General features: G+C 35.8%; 1 protein-coding gene across 1 annotated transcript in view; it reads left to right on the top strand.

Annotated features, from left to right (window-relative positions):
- Positions 1 to 22,564, top strand: part of LOC123546994 (adhesion G protein-coupled receptor L2-like) — a 448,877-nt gene that overhangs the window by 288,220 nt on the left and 138,093 nt on the right. Inside the window, exons 12-13 of the mRNA XM_053550531.1 lie at positions 14,593 to 14,775; positions 21,811 to 21,870. Of these exons, the coding sequence (XP_053406506.1) occupies positions 14,593 to 14,775; positions 21,811 to 21,870 (243 nt within the window). The remainder of the gene's footprint in view (positions 1 to 14,592; positions 14,776 to 21,810; positions 21,871 to 22,564) is intronic.

Here is a 22,564-nt window from a genome sequence, read left to right as displayed (position 1 = left end):
GAGGTCGTGGGTCCGATCCCCAGCCGCGTCATACCAAAGACGTAAAAAATGGTACTAGTAGCTTCCTCGCTTGGCGCTCAGCATTAAGAGGATAGTGCTAGGACTGGTCAGCCCAGTGTCAGTATAATGTGACTGGGTGGGGTATCATGCCACGTGTCTACAGCGTGATATTCCAGTGAGGCAGCACTATAAAGTTGGGCAATGTGCTCACTGCTACAAGTAGACACCATCGTTTATATGACTCAAAAATTGTTGAAAAAGACGTTAAACCCGAACACACGCACGCACGACTATATCACATTAATTTCCTATAATATATAAAAAGGTTGGCATATATATTGGCAAAATATATATATATATATATCGAGAAAGTCAGTCGATAGGGTGGGCTTTTAAGGTCCTACCGACCGATAGGTTCCATCGACCGTAAGGAGACCGGGTGCATTTGGCAAATCAACACTGTTAACAAAAACCTTTACTTTAAAGTGTAATGCAATGCAAGGGCTTGAAGCTACTCAAGCAAACTGATACCCTTGTGGCTAACAGCATCCAAGACACACCAGCGCATTACCTCAAGAGTCCAACCAATTGTGTAACTGCAGGCCTCTCCTCTCAACAGGAACGTAGTTGAGACCACTACTTACATGCCATATCTCCCGCCGGGAGACTTTTTCTCCCGTATTTTCAGTATATCTCCCAGTCTCACGCTGGGACATGAAAATCTCCCGTGAAAAAATAATTTCAGAAAAAAAGTCATCTGTCGAAAAATCGTATCTCGGACCCAATGTAGAGAAGGATACAATACATAAAATGCTTGAAACTCCATATCGAGTAGCCCGGAAATCAGTACTCTAGTCTTCCTAATTTTGATAGTTTTTTATAATCCCCTTGTTTCTTGAGACTTTCGTTTTCGCTGACCTCAATATTTATCGAGCGATCGGAGGATGAGACAGTTTAGTGCTTACACCGAGTTTATGCTTTTCAATTTAAACAACATGCAAAAAATTGACCATGATTTAGCAAAAATTGGCGAGTTCATGTCAGAAACTAAAGAGAATTTCGAACAAACATAAACTCGGATAAGTAAATTTTATGAGATAAATTGCAATTCATACTGCCCTAAGGAATTTGCAAGTTTATAAAAATTGATTGACATTCCTTTGTGATATTGTCATGTTGCAATAATTAATGGGAGAAGAATTCCCAGTACAGTACATGTACCATGTAGTTTTAATCTAAATATGGACAATCCAGCAAGAGAACGACCTTCATTGTTGTTTTAACAACTTCATTTCTGAAAAGAAATGACTGCCCTTAAAAGACTGTTTTGACATGATCTCTCCGCAATCTTTTGAGTATTGTATGCTAAAACATGTCAAAAAGACCACTCTCTCCAGATGCAAAAGCATCAACACATAAAAACCAAAAACAAAGTATCTGGTTCAATCTTTCATGGAATTCTGAATTTCCTTGGATTAAGTAAAGTGCTATAAGTAATAATCATGCATTCTGTACACAATTGTTGGCTCCACTCAATTCAATATACGAAACTCAATGATTTTTTTATGAAAACTGCTATTTAGTGCGTAAAAAATGAGCGTATTAAAGTCTCCCTTATTTTCACCCAAATCTCCCTTAAAAAAAAGCCATGTTGAGGCAAATCTCCCTTATTGACCATCTGAAAATATGGCATATATGCCACTACCAACGTAGAGAAGAAAGGACCAACAATCACACAACCGGATCAGTGGTGCCAGTATGGTAATATGCGCTATACTGACGCCTTATGTAAAACAGCAAAGCTAGCTAGGTCTTACCAAGTACTATAAGGGCCAGACCTAGTGACCCGAAGCAACACGAGTCAATTACAGTTAAAGTGGTAAATGGCATTGTATACAATTAATAGTCAAAGATGCAATTAATTGATGCTGAACTCAAAACAGCAACGCAAAGCAGCAAATACAACGGACTAGAAGCAACTCAAGTCAACCACAGCTAGGGTATGCCACGGTAACATGCACACCAAATGCATTGCAATTGACGCAATTCTCCGACCACAGACACCCATCTCCCATTGGGAACGTAATTGAACACCAACGACGAAAGAGAGAAAGTCCATAATCTGAAAATTAACAAATGTTGCCAAACAAAAATGTTATGAAAAGTTAATCTGCAATAACCGATGCCCGATCACCTTCCGGTCAATAGAATTTTTCTGCCATAATAAATTTTAATTTATCCCCCAAAATTCTATTATATTTTCACATATTTATACCCCCACCAAACATGTTTGAGGGGGGTATATAGGAGTCAGTTTTGTCGCGTCCCGTCGCGTCCCGAAATCTATTATCTCAGTTATTACCAAATGGATTTGATTCAAACTTAAAATACATGTTCCACCTTATCACCCACATCATGTGACACAAGGTGCATAACTCTGACACCAAGTTTTCATGAATTATGTCCCCTTTTACTTAGAATTTAAGGTTAATTTTGTTGTATTTTTACTATATCTCATTTATTACTAAATGGATTTGATTGAAACTTAAAATAGGTGTTCCACCTCATCACCCACATCATGTGACACAAGGTGCATAACTCTGACACTAATTTTTTATGAATTATGCCCCTTTTTACTTAGAATTTAAGGTTGATTTTGATGTATTTTCACTGTATCTCAGTTACTACTGAATGGATTTGATTCAAACTTAAAATAGATGTTCCACCTCATCACCCACATCATGTGACACAAGGTGCATAACTCTGACACCAGGTTTTCATGAATTATGTCCCCTTTTACTTAGAATTTAAGGTTAATTTTGTTGTATTTTCACTATATCTCAGTTATTACTAAATGGATTTGATTCAAACTTAAAATAGTTGTTCCACCTCATCACCCACATCATGTGACATAAGGTGCTTAACTCTGACATAGATTTTTTATGAATTATGTCCCCTTTTACTTTAAATTTTAGGTTGATTTTGATGTATTTTCACTATATCTCAGTTATTACAAAATGGATTTGATTCAAACTTAAAATAGTTGTTCCTACTCATCACCCACATCATGTGACACAAGGTGCATAACTCTGACACCAATTTTTCATGAATTATGTCCCCTTTTTACTTAGAATTTAAGGTTAATTTTGATGTATTTTCACTATATCTCAGTTACTACTGAATGGATTTGATTCAGACTTAAAATAGATGTTCCACCTCATCACCCACATCATGTGACACAAGGTGCATAACTCTGACACCAATTTTTCTTGAATTGTGTCCCCTTTTACCTAGAAATTAAGGTTAATTTTGATTATTTTCACTATATCTCATTCTGATTGGCTTAGAGCCAAAGAGAAGTAACCTTTTTTTAACTTTTGTACTAAGTTTCTTCCCTTAAATTCCAGAAATTAGTCTATTTTTAGAAATCCTATTTTTTAGATTTTCAATATTTTAGGTATTTTTCTAACTTTTTTATTATAAGTCGTATGTAAAATGTAAATACATTTTTCTGTGATAACATGGGTTGGTAAGACACTTTTTTATATTCACTTTTAGTGTATCTCTAATATTAGAGATTTTTTATATTTACTAGTATTACTATACTAGTATTACGATAGGTATTTCAACAACAACACGTATTATGTATAGTTTTTTTTATCTCATCAACGTTTCGGCTAACGCCTTCATTTTTTTTTTTTATACTAGTATTACTTATATGTGGAAGCCCAGGATGAAGTACTCCAAAGACTAAGTATTTTTAAGATTTCTTATGGTTGCCATTCTTCTGTGACAAGACTGTATGGTGGGGGTATGAGTCACTCCTGTGACAGTTCTAGTTCGAAGAATGGCATCCTTTAGATAATCTAAATAAAATTCACATCCAACATCATTCAAGTGAACGCCATCGTTACGAAAGAAGTTTGTTTTGACATCAGTGTCAGGTATTATGACATCACTCCTCCCCGACTTTCGGACTATCTGGCGGCCCAAGTCTGTTTATGCATTTTTGTTTTTCTTCAATTGCTTTCAACCCAGATGCCCCTCTCCAGACTCTCCTAGGTAATATATCAATCCTGTATCTGGGTTTCAATTGCATGACGGAAGGTTGGCCAGCCCAAACCCCTGACTGCCAACTATGCCACTGTCGTAGTCGGTAAAGAAAGATTTTCCTTCCCCATCCGTTTCGCTCTTTCATCGGCCCAGTAGATATTGAGTCCCCCAACACCCAGATGTCTAAAAATATGGAGGTAACAATGTTAGAAAATTCTATGAGGCTTTAACCAGATGTCAAGTATAATTACACGGTAAGAAAAAATCACTACATGAACTTCAGAAAGGGGGGTAATCAGAAACAATGGATTCAATAATACTTCCTTCTGTGTTAATCAGTATTCAAATCTTTGACGAATACTAGGGGAAAACAACTATCAGAAATAGATTTAAGTAAAAATGAATATTATTATTATTCATAATGAACAAACCAAAAAGGGGTGGCAGCTACATAATAAACAAAGGCCTTTCGAGCCTTTAAAACATATCTCACTTCTTAAGACGAAAAATCTAAATGGTTTTCAGTCGGTCTAAAATTTCCCATCTTTATATGGATATTTCAACATGTAATTAAATCTTGTGAAAGAAATCCATAACTGGCATTTTCCCAAACAACTGTGTAGCCATTTATTATAAATGAAAACCTTATGGGCCTTTAACTAAAAATACATTTATAACAAACATTCAAGATGAGTCTTACAGACATTTTACAATGATGGTCATGGTACCAACAGAACAACACTTAAGTACAAATATATAGTTTATAACAATCGGGAGTCTCCCAAGTTTCATAACGACCTATGATGAATGACCTTGAGACGCTAGATCAGTGGCCCTACCAATTCTAAAAGTATGAGATTTATAGGCACCCGAAGTCGACATACGTTGACACTTTTAGCTTAAACGGCAACAAACTGAGCTCTATAGAGTTACCGGTGTGCCATCTTTGTGGCAGAATAAAACACTTCCACTTTTAGGGCGTATTGTCACAAAATCTTAATAATGAACACACCAGGCAAATAGGACTTATTCAATACAATAGCACATTCTCTAATCAGCCCCTGTGTCTATTTTTAGAATGACCTGATAAAACCCTGTAATATAGTAGTCGCAACTTGACCGCGATGGTTGACCTTCGGCTGATTATTCATATCGATTATTTCATTGTAGAAATAAAGGGTGGTTAGGGTAGCAATGTATATTTATATGGAATTAGTTTGTTTACAGAGCATTATCAAAGTATGTATACTTACATTTGATCAGTTAAAACTTTCCAATACACTAATTTATAATTTCACAAATTTATATTTCCACATTCACATGCAGCTCGTGTTTCAGTGTTTCACGTACACTCCTTTTCAATAGTAGGTTGTGCCTCCTTATGTATTATAATACAAAGGTCAACCATCGGGGTCAAGTTGCGTCTACTATACCTGTAATCTGAAAATGTGCTATAGGTTTTCCTCCCTGGTTTGTTTTGAAATGCCGAAGTTTGATAATAGCATATTTGTTGCCGATAAATGATAGGTCTGACTATTGTCCTGGGCCTTCTGTCTGCCCCTTACAGGAAGCATCTAGAATAGGCCAAAGTATGCTAATGTAAAAAGAGCTAAGAATAATTTTGTCTCATAATTATCTTAACAAATTTGAGGGAGTTTTTCACAGATGGCAACCAAAATCAAATTTTATTATGGGCTTAGTCAGTGGTGCATGATTGTCACAAGTAATTTGGTTTCTATGGCAACCTTCCAACAATTTCTTGGTAACAAAAACCTTAGACATTTCATAAAACCAAAAGTTTGTGGAAGTAATTTAACCCAGCCACATATGTAGTAATAGTTTTGGGTGAAAACCTTTTCTCGAAGCAAAAACTCATAAACAAAATTATATGTTGGCTCGGAATAGGCCAATATTTTGAAAGTGCATACAATTGTCTAAAGTTTTCAGAAGACCGGATGGCAGTATTATAATTATGTCAAGACAGAATTAGTTGCAATTCCTGTATGAGGCAGTTGTCTAGCTCTAGATCGAAGATGTTCCAGAGGAATTCTGGGACCTGGTAAGGTTCGAAATCTGCAGTTGGTGCTAATTCCCTGAATCTGGTCAACTGAAAGCGAGACAAAGCATCGCATATACCATTAAAACAACCTGGGACATGATGAGTTTTTAGCCCACCACCATCATCAGATGGTGGGTTATTCAAATCACTCTGTGTCCTTGGTCCGTCCTTCCGTCCGTCCGTCCGTCAGTTAACAATTTCTCGTTATCGCATCTCCTCAGAAACTACTGGGGGGATTTTGACCAAACTTTGTCAGAATGATGTATTGGTACCCTAGTTGTGTCCCTCTGAAAATCAGACTGGTTCAACAATTTTTGAGTGAGTTATGGCCCTTTGTTTATTTTTATAATTTACATAGATTTATATAGGGAAAACTTTGAAAATCTTCTTGTCCAAAACCACAGAGCCTAGGGCTTTGATATTTGGTATGTAGCATCATCTGGTGGTCCTCTACCAAGATGATTCAAATTATTTCCCTGGGGTCAAATATAGCCCCACCCCGGGGGTCACATGGTTATATAGACTTATATAGGGAAAAACTTTGAAAAACCTCTTGTCCAAAACCACAGGGCCTAGGGCTTTGATATTTTTTATGTGACATCATCTAGTGGTTCTCTACTGTTGATTATTGAAATTATTCCCCTGGGGTCAAATATGACCCCGCCCTTGGGGTCACATGGTTCATATAGACTTATATAGTGAAAAGCTTTTAAAATCTTCTTGTCAATAACCTACAACATTCAAATTTGGACCACATGACATTGTATGGTTTTGAGTGGCAAGATGAACCTTGACATGAGTTGACCTTGATTTTGACTTAGTGACCTACTTTCACATTTCTGTAGCTACAGCTTTCAAATTTGGACCACATGCGTAGTTTTGTGCACTGAAAAAAACTGTGACCTTGACATTGACCTAGTGGCCTACTTTCACATTTTTGAAGGTACAGGCTTCAAATTTAGACCACTTGCATAGTTTCGTGTTCCGAAATGAAATTTGACCTTGATTTTGACCTAGTGACCTACTTTTACATTTCTCAAGCTACAGCCTTCAAATTTGGACCACTTGCATAGTTTTGTGTACCGAAACAAACTTTGACCTTTACATTGACCTAGTGACCTACTTGCACATTTTGAAGGTACAGACTTCAAATTTGGACCACATGTGTAGTTCTGTGTTCCGAAATAAAATTTGACCTTGATTTTGACCTAGTGACCTACTTTCACATTTCTCAAGCTACAGCCTTCAAATTTGGACCACTTGCCTAGTTTTGTGTACCGAAATGAACTTTGACCTTAAGATTGACCTAGTGACCTACTTTCACATTTCTGTAGCTACAGGCTTCAAATTTAGACCAGATGCATAGGATTGTGTACCGAAACAAACTTTGACCTTGACATTGACCTAGCGACCTACTTTCACATTTTTGAAGGTACAGGCTTCAAATTTGGATCACATGTATAGATTTGTGTTCTGAAGTGAAATTTGACCTTGATTTTGACCTAGTGACCTACTTTCACATTTCTCAAGCTACAGCCTTCAAATTTGGACCACTTGCATAGTTTTGTATACCGAAATAAACTTTGACCTTAAGATTGACCTAGTGACCTACTTTCAAATTTCTCTAATTACAGCCTTCAAACTTGATGCACATGCATAGTTTTGTGTACAAAGAACTTTGTCCTTGAAATTTATCTAGTGACCTACTTTCACATTTCTCAAGCTACAGCTTTCGAATTTGGACCACATGCACAGTGTTGTGTATGGAAATGAAAATTTGACCTTGAGCTAGTCAATAAGTCTTGAAATTTGGAACACTCAAAAATGGCACATTGGTGGGCGCCAAGATCACTCTGTGATCTCTTGTTATCAAAATGTTAAGATGAAGACATCTCAAAGTCAAAAATCTGACCAGGCACATCACCTTTTCTGATTTCGGGGACAATTTATTTAAGATATGAACCACTGCCATGTTATCGCAGTTAAATTTGATCTTTTTATTCACCATGTCGGATCCCTAAATAAACATTGCCACTAGAATTGGAAATAATTCCAAGGCTGTAATATCGGATATTAGACCGTGTGAATGCCATGAATCTGGCTACTTTGCGTGGCACCAATGACCCTTGAAATATATCCCAAATCCGAGACCTGTACCTCCAGCGCTGTCTGAAAATAATTGCACATCTTCATTTGTAACCCAATATCTGTCATGAAAGACAGATATGCCATTGAAATTCTGAAGGAACACCAGCCACATGTTTAAATCTAGGTGTATCTCCTGATTAACTCTAATGTGATGATACTGTTTTGTTAACCCGCAAATTGAATTTATCAAGCGACAAGAAAAAGGTCTCCCCACGGAGATAGCTCTGCAACAGAAATTCAAAGAGCCTGTCAAAGACTGCATTTTTTTTAAAGTTGTTTTTTGATAGGATAGAATCTCTTTTATTTTCTATACAACCTCCTGAATTTTTTAAACTTGCATTCTGATAGTCATTTTGGTTGAATCGAGTTCAAGGCCAAGAAATACAAGTATCTCCGTGAGGCCTTCCATTTTCTCATCGGCTAAAGGTACACCTAGTTCTGAAAACGTATCCTTAAAAATGGTTAATTCCTCGGTACACAGCGTCGATGTTTTATTGCCTCCTAAAAAATAATCTAGATAATGAATCAGTTTACCCGATCTTAATTTCGACTTTATGCAGAATTCTAGAAATCTGGCAAATCTTTCGAATGTAATCCAACTAATAGACACCCCGAAAAGAAGTGGCTTGTCGATGTAGAAACGATCATTGAAGCAAAACCCCAATAACTCAAAATCTGACGGTTGTATAGGTATCAGACGGTATGCACTTTTGATGTCTGCTTTAAATAACTTGCAGTCATGCCCCAGTTCCTGCATTAACTTGACAGCCTTGTCAAAACTAGTGTATTGAACTGAGCATACAGCCGGGTCAATATAATTGTTAATTGACTCATCAGATGGGTATGACAAATGGTGAATCATTCGGAATTCCCCGGGAGTTTTTTTTGGAACAAGACCAATCGGCGATACAATTTAAGTTGGGAGTGGGCGTTGAACAAATGGACCTGTGACTCACCCCGCCTTTAACTCTTTTGTTATTTGAGTTTCTATTATATTGGGATTTAAGAATGTAGATCCCAAGTTTTTTTAATCTCGTGGGAATCTCAGTCCCGTATATTGAATGAAAAACCCTTTAGTAAAACCCTCTATCAAAAATGCTGCTTCACTTTTATCATAGTTATGTGAAAAATGTTTTAAGACTTCTAGCTTAATGGGGGACATTGCTATATTTGAAATGTCAAAATAAGTGATCTGTTCTGCACCCGACCTTTTGATTCTACTTCCCGTTGGATTGTCCCCTTCCACGACCCCAGAATGGTCTACGAAACCCACTTGAGCGAAACGTATTTTGAGGCCCCAGAGTTTGCGACTTGATTGTTGACCGAAACTGGGTTACAGTTAATCTCAGGGTGAGGTGCAAAACACTGAGCACAGGAGTGAGAACATTTACAATTTGACCATCTGCAGTAACCGTTGTTGAAGTTGTTGCAAGTGTATTTACGTATATTTGATTGGACGGGCGCTTGGACGTCTTTTACCTGCATGCACCGCCACCAGAGTTCATTATTTATATGCGACCAGGACGTTGGTGTTATTGCCTCATGTAGACGAAATTGTTTGTCATACGTTCTCTGAGCAAAGCCACCTTGGCACATGGCACATTCTCTAATGTTGTACATGTAATGAAGCATTTCATGTACTTTATCTGGGTGACTCAACTGGTAAATTGACGTGTATATGATAAAGACGTCTGTCCATTTTTCGACAGAAGTTAATTTATCTTTACATTCTTTTTGCACCGATTCTATGTGTCTGTCGGCAGTTAGTTGAAAAAGGCTACCCCTGCAGAATTCTGAAAGCTCAACGTCTCCTTTTAGCATCAGGCATAAATTTGTATATTTGTTACTTTAGGGGCGATGGAACATGAGCGGCTAAATCATCACTTGCTAAATGAACAAGAGGAGTGGTTTGTATGGTTCTTGCATTTGCAGGTAATATATTTGATGCCTCAATGAGAAAAGTTTGTAAGTTTCGGTCACTTGCACCGCCACACCCCGAGATAGAACTACTAAGGATAGAACCATTCTGACTACTACCTAAAGTTTGTAAGTTTTGGTCATTTGCACCGTCACACTCCGTGACAGAACTAATTCTAGGAGAAGAACTGTTCCAATTACTGGGTGGAATAATACCAGAATCTAAAATAAGTTTCTCAAAATCAATAATATTAGACACACCGGCTTTTTCCTGAAGTAAAACGTTGCCACCACCATCAGTGTCAGCCTTGGAGCCCTCAGCATTAGTTTCCGGCGTCTCAGCGTCTAATTGGTTGGCGTTCGCTTTTGTCCTCTGGTGTTTGGACGGTTGTCCTGTTCTAGCTGCCTTGTAGCTTGTCTGCCGATGACACGGCCTCTACCATGGCCTGCACCCCGAACCACTCCTCGTCTACCACGTGGCATGCCAATAACTTTTATTAAAATTGAAATGATACCGTAGGAAAGAAGATTTTCAACTTGTACTGTCATAAGTAACAACTGAACTGAGAAAGTTGCACGTGATCCTGACAGTTAAATAGTGGTTTGTCAGAGGACTGTTTTTCGGTTCAATAAACATGAGTATGTTAAACGTCCATATAACACGGGAGCCAAATTCATCCAAGTATTATGGATTGCCTAGCAAAGACGACACGATTATTTCTCAAAATAAATAAACAAAATTATTTCCATTAAATAATTTCTATTATTTAGATATAATTGGAAAGAGTAGAAATTGTCTCAGCATGAAGAACATGTCTTTATTTAAGAAATAATGTATAGTAAAACTGTGTTTTAACGTTATTAATACACGAAAATAGGTTAGACGTACGCGGAATAATTTCACGAGGGCATAGCCCTAGTGAATTATTCTGGCGACGTATATCCGATTTTGAGTGTATTAATTTAAGTAAAACACGAATTTGATATACATTATTTCGATTCTAATATGCACTTAATCTAAAACAGTAGATAAAATATAGTTGCTCATTCTTGGTCGCAGCAAAAAATTGACGTCATCGCATGTTAACATGACGTCATTTTAGTGTAAGCGTGTTTTAACAGAAAGAAGCATATTAGAATTAGATATAATTGGAAAGAGTGGAATTTGTCTCAGCATTAACAACATGTCTTTATTTAGATTTAATTGGAAAGAGTGGAAATTGCCTTGAGCAGCATTAACAACATGTCTTTATTTAGATATAATTTGAAAGAGTAGAAATTGACTCAGCATTAAGAACATGTCTTTATTTAGACATAACTGGAAGGAGAAGAAATTGTCTCAGCATTAACAGTGTGTCTTTATTAAGATTTAATTGGAAGAGTGGAAATTGCCTCAGCATTAACAATATGTCTTTATGTAGATATAATTGGAAAGAGTAGAAATTGTCTCAGCATTAACAACATGTCTTTATTTAAACATAACTGGAAGGAGTGGAAATTGTCTCAGCATTAACAACATGTCTTTATTTAAACATAACTGGAAGGAGTGGAAATTGTCTCAGCATTAACAACATGTCTTTATTTAAACATAACTGGAAGGAGTGGAAATTGTCTCTGCATTAAGAACATGTCCCTATTTAAACATAACTTGTAGGAGAATAAATTGAACTTGTTCTTATGTAGATATAACTGGAAGGATTGGAAATTGTCTCAGCATTAACAATGTGTCTTTATTAAGATATAATTGGAAGGAGTAGAAATTGACTCAGCATTAACAGCATATCCCTATTTAGACATAACTGGGAGGAGAAGAAATTGAACATGTTCTTATTTAAAAATAACTGGAAAGAGTGGAAATTGTCTCAGCATTCAACATGTCTCTATTTAGACACAACTGGAAAGAATAGCATTAAGAACATGTCAAGTCTCTTTTTCGATCACATTATATTATTCAGATATTCAAAGGGGGCCTCTGTGGCTGAGTGGTTAAGGTAGCTGACTTAAATCACTTGCCTCTCACTGATGTAGGTTCGAGCCTCACTTGTGGTGTAGAATTTTTCATGTGAGGAAGCCATCTAGCTGGCTTACGTAAAGTTGATGGTTTTTAGCTCACCTGTCACAAAGTGACAAGGTGAGCTTTTGTGATCGCGCGGTGTCCGTCGTCCGTGCGTCTGTCCGTGTGTAAACTTTTCCTTGTGACATCTCTAGAGGTCACATTTTTCATGGGATCTTTATGAAAATGGGTCAGAATGTTCATCTTGGTAAATTCTAGGTCAAGTTCGAAACTGGGTTACGTGCCATCAAAAACTAGGTCAGTAGGTCTAAAAATAGAAAAACCTTGTGACCTCTCTAGAGGCCATAATTTTTAATGGATCTTCATGAAAATTGGTCAGAATGTTTACCTTGATGATATCTAGGTCAAGTTCGAAACTGGGTCACGTGCCTTCAAAAACTAGGTCAGTAGGTCTAAAAATAGAAAAACCTTGTGACCTCTCTAGAGGCCATATATTTCACAAGATCTTCATGAAAGTTGGTCAGAACGTTTACCTTGATGATATCTAGTTCAAGTTCGAAACTGGGTCACGTACCATCAAAAACTAGGTCAGTAGGTCAAATAATAGAAAAACCTTGTGACCTCTCTAAAGGCCATATTTTTCATGGGATCTGTATGAAAGTTGGTCTGAATGTTCATCTTGATGATATCTAGATCAAGTTCGAAACTGGGTCACATGCGGTCAAAAACTAGGTCAGTAGGTCTAAAAATAGAAAAACCTTGTGACCTTTCTAGAGGCCATATATTTCACAAGATCTTCATGAAAATTGGTCAGAACGTTCACCTTGATGATATCTAGATCAAGTTAGAAACTGGGTCACGTGCCCTCAAAAACTAGGTCAGTAGGTCAAATAATAGAAAAACTTTGTGACCTCTCTAAAGGCCATATTTTTCACAGGATCTGTATGAAAGTTGGTCTGAATGTTCATCTTGATGATATCTAGGTCAAGTTCGAAACTGGGTCACGTGCCTTTAGAAACTAGGTCAGTAGGTCAAATAATAGAAAAACCTTGTGACCTTTCTAGAGGCCATATTTTCCATGGGATCTGTATGCAAGTTGGTCTGAATGTTCATCTTAATGATGTCTAGGCCAAGTTTGAAAGTGGGTCACGTGCCATCAAAAACTAGGTCAGTAGGTCAAATAATAGAAAAACCTTGTGACCTCTCTAAAGGCCATATTTTTCAATGGATCTTCATGAAAGTTGGTCTGATGATATCTAGGTCAAGTTTGAAACAGGGTCATGTGCGGTGAAAAACTAGGTCAGTAGGTCTAAAAATAGAAAAACCTTGTGACCTCTCTAGAGGCCATACTTGTGAATGGATCTCCATAAAGATTAGTCAGAATGTTCATCTTGATGATATCTAGGTCAAGTTTGAAAGTGGGTCACGTGCCATCAAAAACTAGGTCAATAGGTCAAATAATGAAAAAACGTTGTGACCTCTCTAGAGGCCATATTTTTCATGGAATCTGTATGAAAATAGGTCTGAATGTTTATCTTGATGATATCTAGGTCCAGTTTGAAACTGGGTCAACTGCGATCAAAAACTAGGTCATAGGTCTTGAAGTAGGAAAACCTTGTGACCTCTCTAGAGGCCATACCCTTGAATGGATCTTCATGAAAATTGGTCAGAATGTTCACCTTGATGATATCTAGTTCAAGTTTGAAACTGGGTCACGTGCCTTAAAAAACTAGGTCAATAGGTCAAATAATAGAAAAACCTTGTGACCTCTCTAGAGACCATATTTTTCAACGGATCTTCATGAAAATTGGTATCTTGATAATATCTAGGTCAAGTTCAAAACTGGGTCACATGAGCTCAAAAACTAGGTCACTATGTCAAATAATAGAAAAAATGACGTCATACTCAAAACTGGATCATGTGGGAAGAGGTGAGCGATTCAGGACCATCATGGTCCTGTTGTTTCCAGATCCCGCCCGTGACACAATATTGTCTGGAGGGTCCGACCCATGACATAATATTGTCTGGATGGTCCCACCCGTGACACAATATTGTCTGGAGGGTCACCTGAGGCCTTCCTCCACCATGAATAGCTGGAAAATCACCAAATGAACTGTAATTATGTGTGACGTTAAATTCAACAACAAAAATCAGATATATAAGTTCTGTCCAATTTACCACTGAAGATTGGGCATCAATTGTCGGTCAGTACCAGTGTTGAATCTCCCATATATTTTACTTTACTAAAACCAGCAGTCTGTCACTGTTGGTGACTATTACAGAAAAATAACAGTATCAGTATGCAGTACAGGAAATAAAATGTTTGGATTTTGCTGTTGATGCAAGAAATACTATACAAATTTTATAGCAAATATATTTGTATTTGTTTGATTTTTTCCAGCTGAATTTGATATCCAACTTCTCTGAAGATGTGTCAAACAATATTGAGGACATTTTAGAAGTGTTAACTAGAGTAACAGACTATGATGTGGATGGTAATGTCATTGAAAATGTTACTGTAATATTGAGGGACATTGTTTCTGTTGTTGAAAACACAAAAAATGTCACAGACAACAATACTCAGGTAATTATGACATGGTTTCATTTATCACACATACCGGTGTTATATTTCATATCAATATTACAAAGTCAGGATTTTCTCATACTATGCATTATAAAATTTTGTAAGCACCTAACTATATAGTGTGTTCGCTTAGAGCCATATTTTGGGTCCCGTATGATTGGAAAAAAGATTAATGGCGACATATACCAGTCTGTTCCGTAATGTCTGAAGTTCATCTAAGCCATGTCACCAGTCTGAATTTTGCAACTGGGCCGAATTATGACATCATCAAAACGGCGGCCATTTTTTAAAATTAAATCTGTCATCTTCTTCAAATGATTGATCGGAGTTGTTTGTTTTCAATGCTAAAAGTGAGGGGTTTTTGTAGTTTACATCGTACACATACATAATTATTTAGCATTATGTTATTTTGAATAAAAAGGACGTCATTTATACAATATTAAAGATATATTATGCCCAAATCTCATATTTGAATATATGAACAATTACAGCATATGATTTATGGAATGATAACAAAAACATGTTTGTGAGTATGAACGGTAGTGTGTAAGGTTTAAATACTACATACTAATTAATGTGTAAATAAACACAGTATGAATATGTTACGCTGCTAAAAATCTGGAAATTTGTGTTTGAAACAAATGGTTATTACTTTATAGACATTTAATTGTGATTGCAGTATACACAGTTAGTTTATATATTAAGCCAAGGTAATGATGTTCAATTAGGATTTTCTAGATTTAGGTCAATATGCAATGGTGAAATATTTATGTAAAAGGTGAGCATACTACATCTTTAAAGGGACGTGAAATAAAACAAAAGCTTTGGTGAAGTAATTTCTATGCTACATCGTAATTAAATGTAAATCAAAAATAGAAACCTGTTGATAATTATCTAATAATTATAATAGTCTTACATAGTTGAAAACAGTAATAATAGATTAGAAAAACTTAAAACCAAAAACACCATGACCTCGCAGGGACTTGAACTCAAGACCCTTCAAAAATTGTATATTAATATATTGTAATATAATTCTGCATTTGGACTATTTCACGAATCTTTCAGAATGAGAGAGCTCTTTTCTTTCTAGTGATCTCTTGTCATGCTATTTAACACAAATGATCATAACTAAAGAATAAAAGAGTATAACTATATCTGATTTATCTTTCGCATTTAGAAGTTACTTTCTACTTTCTTTGCTGTTCTTGTGATATTCATATATCTTTGCTATTGACCCATTCAAAATGATGTGTCTCGAAACCCTTCAACCATGAAATATTGCTCTTTCGTAAAATATATGCAGCATTCAGTGAAAACTGACATATTTACAATCATTTCAGAAATGTTTAAGCCTCTGTATGAAACACATCAATAAATTTACTTCTAACATTTTCTTGACAATGTTTTAACTTCTGTTTGTTGATATATCTTCTCTGTAATGTTGTTTTGTACCTGTAAAGATGTATCAAAATGTCTGATCATAACAACACTAAGCCACAGTAACACAACTTTGCACGATATGAAAACTATGTATGATATGTTAAACGTGCGGCGGCAAAATGTGTCCTAGCGCTTATGCAACAATCTTTTCTACCATTAGAGAGCGCATTTAATATATGATGATTGTGATTTCTTAGACATAGACTGACTTTCCATCTTCATAAAGAATTTGTGATAGAGCTGCGTCAGTATAGACAAAATGGATCGCGCTAAAATCAGATAAGAAACGATTATTGTTGCTACAGCAACAGAGTAAAATGTGACTGAAAATAAACAAACACTCATAAGTTATAATGATCCTTTTATAAAAATGTTTGTTTTCTGTCAAGAAAGGCAATCGCAAATATTAGTTGTTGAAAGAGGCAAATGCTCTGTGGGTGAAAAATTACAGACAGCAATCAAAAAGTCTTACAATGTTTCAAATACGTTTAAATTCGGCTATAAGCGCAAAATATGCCAATCTATTGTCAATGAGACTAATAGATAGCAATTCAGTTTTTGGACAGAAATGTTAACTCCTTGGGGCCGAAATGCGACTAAAGGCGTTGTATTTTCTACCCCTGTAGCGTCGATATCCGACTATAAGCGCGTTATCAGGACTCCCCAGGACGGCGATTGGCGAGTATAGTCGCGGAACCGAGGTCATGCTGATTGCGTCATGTACTTGTTAATTTTTGATGATCCTTACAAAAGCAAAATTAATTTGCATACCGGGTACTATTTCTTAGATGTTTTAGTTATTAATTGAATTGATAATTAGTTCCCTTGTTCAAATAAATGTTTGTAATTACGCGGTCATGTAAAGGAAATAGAAAAGACGAACTGCACTTTGTTTCATTAAACTGTATTTGACTTTTCATGAGTACAATAATGTCGTCTGCAAGTGATGTTTTTGAAAATGAAGAAAATAATCATTACCATTCTAATTCTGACATATCAGTCCCATAAAAAAAGTTTTAAAAGGTTGAAATATTCGTACACGTACATCGCAAACTTTACAAATGAATAAAATTAACACAACAAAATATGTTACATAAAATAAAAAAATGTGTGTTAATATACACAAATGCCATATTTGTAAATTTGATAATTCTTCAAAAATTAATTAAATATCACTTCTCTGTACTTTACAGAAGCTCTCAGCTTATATCACACAACGTTCGGGTACATGTTCATAAATAAATTATACATAAAAATCGTCTATATTCATACAAAAACGGACATAAATTTCAAGTAATGCTGATGTAAATATTCTGTGTTAATAATGTATTTATATTTATTGGAATTCAATATGTTTAAATTTGAAAAAGGTAAGAAATGTTCTGATATTTATTAAATGTATTAGGTATGTTAAAACTGAATATTTCGAAGTGAAAATATTAATATATTTAGGTACAAGTTACAGACAAAATTGAATAATGTGTTGTTTTTTTCAAAATTCAAAGGTTTTGTAAGTTTATTTTTATTTATTCCCACGTTATTAATGTTTTCCTGCATGATTTCAATTGACTGTATGCGAGAGTGATTATGATAAGATCAGATAATCTTTCTCGATGTCAAGTGGTAATTCTTATCTCGCCGCAGCAGGTATGTTATCATATCGGCCTCAGGGAGTTAACATACAAGAGCTTTCCTCTACAGCTAAATTCTTTAGGGAAAAATGATACTCAACCCTCAGGCTGGTACTTACAGGATCAGTAACAATTACTGCTGATAATCAAGATCTTCTTGGGAAATCCATACCTGTTTTATGCATCCCGTCTGTAGAATGTCCAGGTATTTCCATGGAAAAGTACATGGAATTATTCCATGGAGTACTGGAACAGATTTCCATGGAATAAATCCAGTGTTCCATGGAAAATTTGAAAGGTTTTGTCTGTTAATGTTTCTGGAAATATTCCCTAGTATCCCTGGAAATATTCCCTGGTACACCTGGAAATATTCCATAGTATTCCTGGAAATATTCCCTGGTACACATGGAAATATTCCCTAGTATTCCTAGAAATATGCCATAATATCCCCGGAAATACTCCCTGGTACACCTGGAAATATTCCCTGGTATCCCTGGAAATATTCCCTAGTACACCTGAAAATATTCCCTGGTATCCCTGGAAATATTCCCTGGTACACCAGGTTTTAACTTAAAAATTATGTTGTTAGTAGCTCAGAAACAAAAGAAATTTCTTTGTTCAAACTCTGACTTGTGTACAATTTGTCAGGTCTGTCTGTGATATAATTTCATCCTGTAGCATGGTCATTGAAGCAGTCAGATTTCTCTGACCAGATCAGTTCATACATATGTGTTGAGGACATACTTATAAAACTTTACCGAGTCTGCAATTTTCACTGTTTGCATTGTTCTTGGTGCTTCTGAGGGATCTACTTTTCAGATTATATTTACTTCACAACAGCGGGTGTTAAGTGCTGTGTGGCGGCCGTAAAAAGTCGCCCCGACTTCATCTCAGTGTTGTTATATTTTCTGGTCCTTCGGGATCATTGATTTCAACTCATTTAGATTTGAAGATTGAATACTGCTTAAGCCGGTGCTAGAGGGCGTGGGCAGTGTTGCATTTTCCATTACTGCTCATGAACAGACTCAATCAAACCGAGTCTGCAATTTTCACTGTTTGCATTGTTCTCGGTGCTTCCGAGGGATCTACTTTTCAGATTATATTTATATGTACACCCTTTTATGAAAGGTAAATTTATAACATTTAAAATGGTTAGGCACTCTTGTAATTAAGTCATGGTTCAAACTGATTTAAGTTACTAATTACCTAAGTTACAGTATGTACTGAAAATTGACATCAAGTATTAGATAAACTGCTGCTACAGAAGCATAATTATCTATCATTCACATATACCTGAACAAAAATTATCTGTAACGAGGTAAAAGTTTAAGCCATTGAGATGAATAAAGTTCCTGCTTCAGTCTATATTTTTTTTCTAGTCCTGTGACATATTATAGCTAAGGTTTGAATTACATTTGAAATTAGAAAGTTTAATGTATTTACCTGATGTCCTTCTAAAAGCATTTTAGAGTTTCCAGTTACACAATATTCAGCTCCATTCCATGTGCCACTAACAACATGAACAAAGCACTTCCTGTTTACATTCAAATTTTTTGTATTCATGAGCAATTTTCTTCAGTACAATTAGTTACTGATAGGAATATCTAGAATGTTATGAGAATAGAAACATATACAATACAAGAGTGAATCTGACTATTTTTTAGCTCACAGAATTTGCAAAGATCACAGGAAAACAACCAGAAAAATCGGGATTTTTTTTTTTTTAGGTCACAAGGCTACTTCAGAAGCTTGCATTTTCATTGGTTTTTTATCTTGATCAAAATATCCAGCTGTTATCAGTTATATATATTTGCAAATGCTACAGTGTCCAGGGATTTTTTCCATACAAACTCCATATACATTTTTAGTTTAGGGACATTTTCCATGCAACTTTCTGTATGACTGGAAACTTTCCAGAGTTTCCCTGGAACACAGGACACTTTTCCATGGAACATTTCCAGGGATTTACATTTTATAGTGTCAGAAACATACTTTCCATGGAATTCCATGCACTTTCCATGAAAAACCTTGCTTGTCTATGGGCATTCTACAGACGGGATGTTTTCTATGTTGGTTGATTCTGAGTCCTTCCACGGAAAGCGAGAGTGACAATTTTAACATGTCATGGAGAGTCACATTCTCAACACGTCACAGAATCTTATATGCTTGACCCTTACATGTACGTATACATCCACAAACCTACTACAGCTATTTGTGGTGGTCATAACTAATAACATTTACAGGTTGCAGTCGGTGTATTCTTCATTAAACATCAAGAAGTACAGAACTTAAATACTTATTACATGGATTATATATTTAAGTAGACTACTTTTAGCCCATCAGAATCAGATAGCTAATAATAATATACAGCAACTGTTCTCTTATTAGGATGTCTATATTCCAAGACACTTTGTGATTGGTCGCCATGTGTTCTTTGCCGTTGACAATTGTGATTTCAAAAAAGACACTTTTGATAGCAAGAATTCTGTCATAGAACGGTTCAAAATTGTTATTAAATATTGTGCTAGTCCTTGACCATTGATAACATTATCCCAGAACTTTCAAGAGTTACTCAGAATGGCAGACGATGGCAAATGTTTCATCACCCAGTCGTGATGCATATCATGAAAAGTTTCCATCTCGCAAATGCTTGCCACAGACTGGGCTAAAATGACCGACATACTCTAAAATGACAGTAACAATCGAAACTATGGACTATGGAAAGTTTATTGTTTAAAGACTCCAGTATTGTTCAATAAAGTTTTGAGATCCTATGGAAACTATTAATCCTAACTTTTGAAAGGTTTCTATCAACATAAACATATCTACCAGGAAAAGAAACATTAGAAGAAAGGCAGGAATTATGATCATTGCATTTAATTAAGTGCGGATGTTTACAATCATTGTGCAGTTCAACGCAATACGAATGCTGGGCCAGCAAATTGGTACAGAATAACGTTCATGTGTGGCAGAGAATCATTCTCATCCATTAGGAGGTTCGTCAAAATCCCAAGACGAATGTTTAGGGAGCCATGGTAGACCACTTGTATGTGATAATGGAGAGAATGAGCTTTGTTCCATTACAGGCTACAAAAAATATCGAAATAACTTTGAGATAGTTTAAAGTACACATAAAAAGCTACAACTCTATTGGAATATGATGATATTTGTATATTTTAATGGTATAGCATATACCAAACAAATATATTCAACAAGAAAATAATCTGTTGAAATAAAGTGGGTGGGGTAATATATATTTTGATTATTTCACATTATTTAATTGTTTATATCTTCAATATTGTTATTACATTGTCCACAAATATTCTAGGATGGAAAACCAAAGATAATAAGATGAAGTTTTGCTGTGTAACTTAAATAAATTATGAAATATGCAAAGTTATATTTTCAAACTTGGCTGCCATTTTGATGACGTCATAGATCGGTCCAGTTGCGGATCTCGGACTGGTGACATGTATTTTTGTGACCTTCAGACAAAGTCAAACAGTTTGGTATATGTGGCCATCTTTTTTCTGATCGCACGGGATCCCAGTTCTACATACACTACTACATGTCAGTCCAGAAAACAGAAATATATACAGACAGATGTACACAATTTAGTATTAGATAACATTTCTGCTGTATGCTTTATTCCGTTGAAAGGTACTGTCAAGATTTGTACTTCCCACAAAACTATCTGCAGCATTAACACACATTGTGTGTGGTTATATTTTCTAGTGTTTTTGATCATGTAGTCAATTTAACATGTAATTATGCTAAATGTAATTCTGCTTAAGACTGTACTAGGAGAGGGGGAGGAATGTTGCACAGTTCAGTACCTCTTAGCAGACAGAATTAACCAAGCCTGCCGTTACTGTGCTTGGTTGCATTCTGTGCTTTCAAAGGATCTTCTAGATTTTACTTGAGTATTACCTTTACCTTATATTAGTTTTTTCCTAATTTTCAGTATTTCTTTGAGACAGTTAGTAACCTTATGAAACCAGACAATGAGGAAGCATGGTCCAAAGTAAGAAAGTTTTTCTCATGAAATGCTAGATAGCTTTGCACTTTGATATTTGCCTATAGTCTGTTATGTTGCAGGTAGTTTAAAATTGTTACTGGGCCCCTACTTTTGGTGGAATCCCTGTAATAACCACTCTGTCCATCTGTCTGTCTGTGTCTCTGTCTGTTTCCAGGCACCTTTTGTCTGAGTCACAACTTCGGAAATATTCAAGGGATTTTGTTAAATGGACATTTATTCAAACTGCATACACACTACATGATACAAAGGAAAAGAGAAATGTACAAGAATCATAACTCTATCTTGCTTTGTTTTTAATTGCGTCTCCCTAGTCAAATTCACTTTTAACACTGTTGTCTGGAAAATAACTCTTAACTTGTCAGAAGGGATTTTGTTGAAATTTTTACACAATAATACAGGACATTGAGAGAAACTACATTGTACAAAAGTCATAGATCTGCCTTGCTTACTTTTTGAATTATCTCTCTTGATTTAACTAACTCGTCTAGGGCATAATTATCAAATGCTGAATGTAATTTAGTCAAACTGCATACAATGACAGAGGACACAAATGGAAAGTGCAGTGTACAAGAACCACAACTCCACCTTTTTTAATTATCCCCTATATCAAATTAAGTGTTCTGGGCCATAACTCTAAAAGCTGAATACAAAAGAAGGCATTGAGGAAAAGTGCAATGTA

Source organism: Mercenaria mercenaria, chromosome 9, assembly GCF_021730395.1.
Source record: "Mercenaria mercenaria strain notata chromosome 9, MADL_Memer_1, whole genome shotgun sequence".
Lineage (NCBI taxonomy): Eukaryota > Metazoa > Mollusca > Bivalvia > Venerida > Veneridae > Mercenaria > Mercenaria mercenaria.
Note: the sequence above shows the minus strand (reverse complement) of the source record. Positions and strands in the feature narration are given on the sequence as shown.